The sequence below is a fragment of the Dicentrarchus labrax genome, unplaced genomic scaffold, assembly GCF_905237075.1.
Source record: "Dicentrarchus labrax unplaced genomic scaffold, dlabrax2021, whole genome shotgun sequence".
NCBI lineage: Eukaryota > Metazoa > Chordata > Actinopteri > Moronidae > Dicentrarchus > Dicentrarchus labrax.
This window is the reverse complement of record NW_026136715.1, coordinates 666,940-669,439: the sequence shown is the minus strand read 5'-3', so window position 1 is coordinate 669,439 and position 2,500 is coordinate 666,940. Positions and strand designations below refer to the sequence as shown.

Here is a 2,500-nt window from a genome sequence, read left to right as displayed (position 1 = left end):
TAGTACTGACTCTTAGGGAGTGTTGCATTATGGGACGTTTGTAGCCTTAACGTTGCTAAGCTAGTCTGTTAGTGAGTCAGTGAGCAGTGAATGAGTATCAGTGGTCCAATTCATTCTGTAGGAGTGATGAGAGAAACCTAAAGCTGCTAGTTGTGCTGTATCTTCACTGTATGCTTTTTGTATGTTCACTGTATGTTCTCTGTATGTTCAATATATGTTGTCTGTATGTTCACTGTATGTTGTCTGTATGTTCACTATATGTTGTCTGTATGTTGTCTGTATGTTCACTATATGTTGTCTGTATGTTCTCTGTATGCTTTCTGCATGTTGTCTGTATGTTGTCTGTATGTTCACTGTATGTTGTCTGTATGTTGTCTGTATGTTCACTATATGTTGTCTGTATGTTGTCTGTATGTTCACTATATGTTCACTGTATGCTTTCTGTATGTTGTCTGTATGTTCACTGTATGTTGTCTGTATGTTGTCTGTATGTTTACTATATGTTGTCTGTATGTTCACTATATGTTGTCTGTATGTTCACTATATGTTGTCTGTATGTTGTCTGTATCTTCACTGTATGTGGTCTGTATCTTCACTGTATGTTGTCTGTATGTTCACTATATGTTGTCTGTATGTTGTCTGTATCTTCACTGTATGTGGTCTGTATCTTCACTGTATGTTGTCTGTATGTTCACTATATGTTGTCTGTATGTTCACTATATGTTGTCTGTATGTTGTCTGTATCTTCACTGTATGTTGTCTGTATCTTCACTGTATGTTGTCTGTATGTTCACTATATGTTGTCTGTATGTTCACTAGATGTTGTCTGTATGTTCTCTGTATGCTTTCTGTATGTTGTCTGTATGTTCACTATATGTTGTCTGTATGTTCTCTGTATGCTTTATGTATGTTGTCTGTATGTTCACTGTATGCTTTCTGTATGTTCTCTGTATGTTCACTATATGTTGTCTGTATGTTCTCTGTATGTTCACTGTATGTTGTCTGTATGTTGTCTGTATGTTCACTGTATGTTGTCTGTATGTTGTCTGTATGTTCACTATATGTTGTCTGTATGTTCACTGTATGCTTTCTGTATGTTGTCTGTATGTTCACTATATGTTGTCTGTATGTTGTCTGTATGTTCACTGTATGTTGTCTGTATGTTCACTGTATGTTGTCTGTATGTTCACTATATGTTGTCTGTATGTTGTCTGTATGTTCACTGTATGTTGTCTGTATGTTCACTGTATGTTGTCTGTATGTTTACTATATGTTGTCTGTATGTTGTCTGTATGTTCACTGTATGTTGTCTGTATGTTCACTGTATGTTGTCTGTATGTTCACTTTTTTGTTTGTATGTTGTCTGTATGTTCACTATATGTTGTCTGTATGTTCACTATATGTTGTCTGTATGTTCACTGTATGTTGTCTGTATGTTTTCTGTATGTTCACTATATGTTGTCTGTATGTTCACTGTATGTTGTCTATATGTTGTCTGTATGTTCACTATATGTTGTCTGTATGTTGTCTGTATATTGTCTGTATGTCCACTATATGTTGTCTGTATGTTCACTATATGTTGTCTGTATGTTCACTATATGTTGTCTGTATGTTCACTGTATGTTGTCTGTATGTTCACTATATGTTGTCTGTATGTTCACTGTATACTTTCTGTATATTGTCTGTATGTTCACTATATGTTGTCTGTATGTTCACTGTATGCTTTCTGTATGTTGTCTGTATGTTGTCTGTATGTTCACTGTATGTTGTCTGTATGTTGTCTGTATGTTCACTATATGTTGTCTGTATGTTCACTGTATGTTGTGTGTATGTTCACTGTATGTTGTCTGTATGTTCACTGTATGTTCACTATATGTTATCTGTATGTTCACTATATGTTGTCTGTATGTTCACTGTATGCTTTCTGTATGTTGTCTGTATGTTGTCTGTATGTTCACTGTATGTTGTCTGTACGTTCACTGTATGTTGTCTGTACGTTCACTATATGTTGTCTGTATGTTCACTGTATGCTTTCTGTATGTTGTCTAATTGGCGCTATACAAGTAAAATTGAATTGAATTGAATTTTACACTACGTGCCACATTCACACACATTCACTTAGTGATGGCAAAGTCCATCGAAACTAACATTCATACACATTCACACACTGATGCACGGCATCGGGAGCAATTTGGGGTTCAGTATTTTGCTCAAGGATACTTTGACATGTGGCACCAGGAGCCGAGAATCGAACCCACAACCTTCCGATTAAGGAACGACCCGCTCTGCCTCTGAGCCACAGCCGCCCCATGTTCACTGTATGTTTTCTGTGTGTTGTCTGTATGTTACCGTGTTGGCGAGCTGCAGTCCAGAGTCGATCAGCGTCAGAAACTCGTCATTGAGGCTTGATTCCAGGCTGATGATGTCATTGATGACAGTCTCTTCCATCTGAAAGAACCAATCACAGAGCAGATATCCGGCAGACTGTAATGGTCACAGA

The 2,500-nt window shown here is 37.0% G+C and overlaps 1 protein-coding gene across 2 annotated transcripts in view; it reads right to left on the bottom strand.

The window, feature by feature from the left end:
* Window positions 1–2,500, bottom strand: part of tfe3a (transcription factor binding to IGHM enhancer 3a) — a 20,863-nt gene that overhangs the window by 11,078 nt on the left and 7,285 nt on the right. For both annotated transcript variants that reach the window (XM_051426703.1, XM_051426704.1), the window contains exon 6: window positions 2,350–2,448. In XM_051426703.1, coding sequence (XP_051282663.1) covers window positions 2,350–2,448 — 99 coding nt within the window. The remainder of the gene's footprint in view (window positions 1–2,349; window positions 2,449–2,500) is intronic.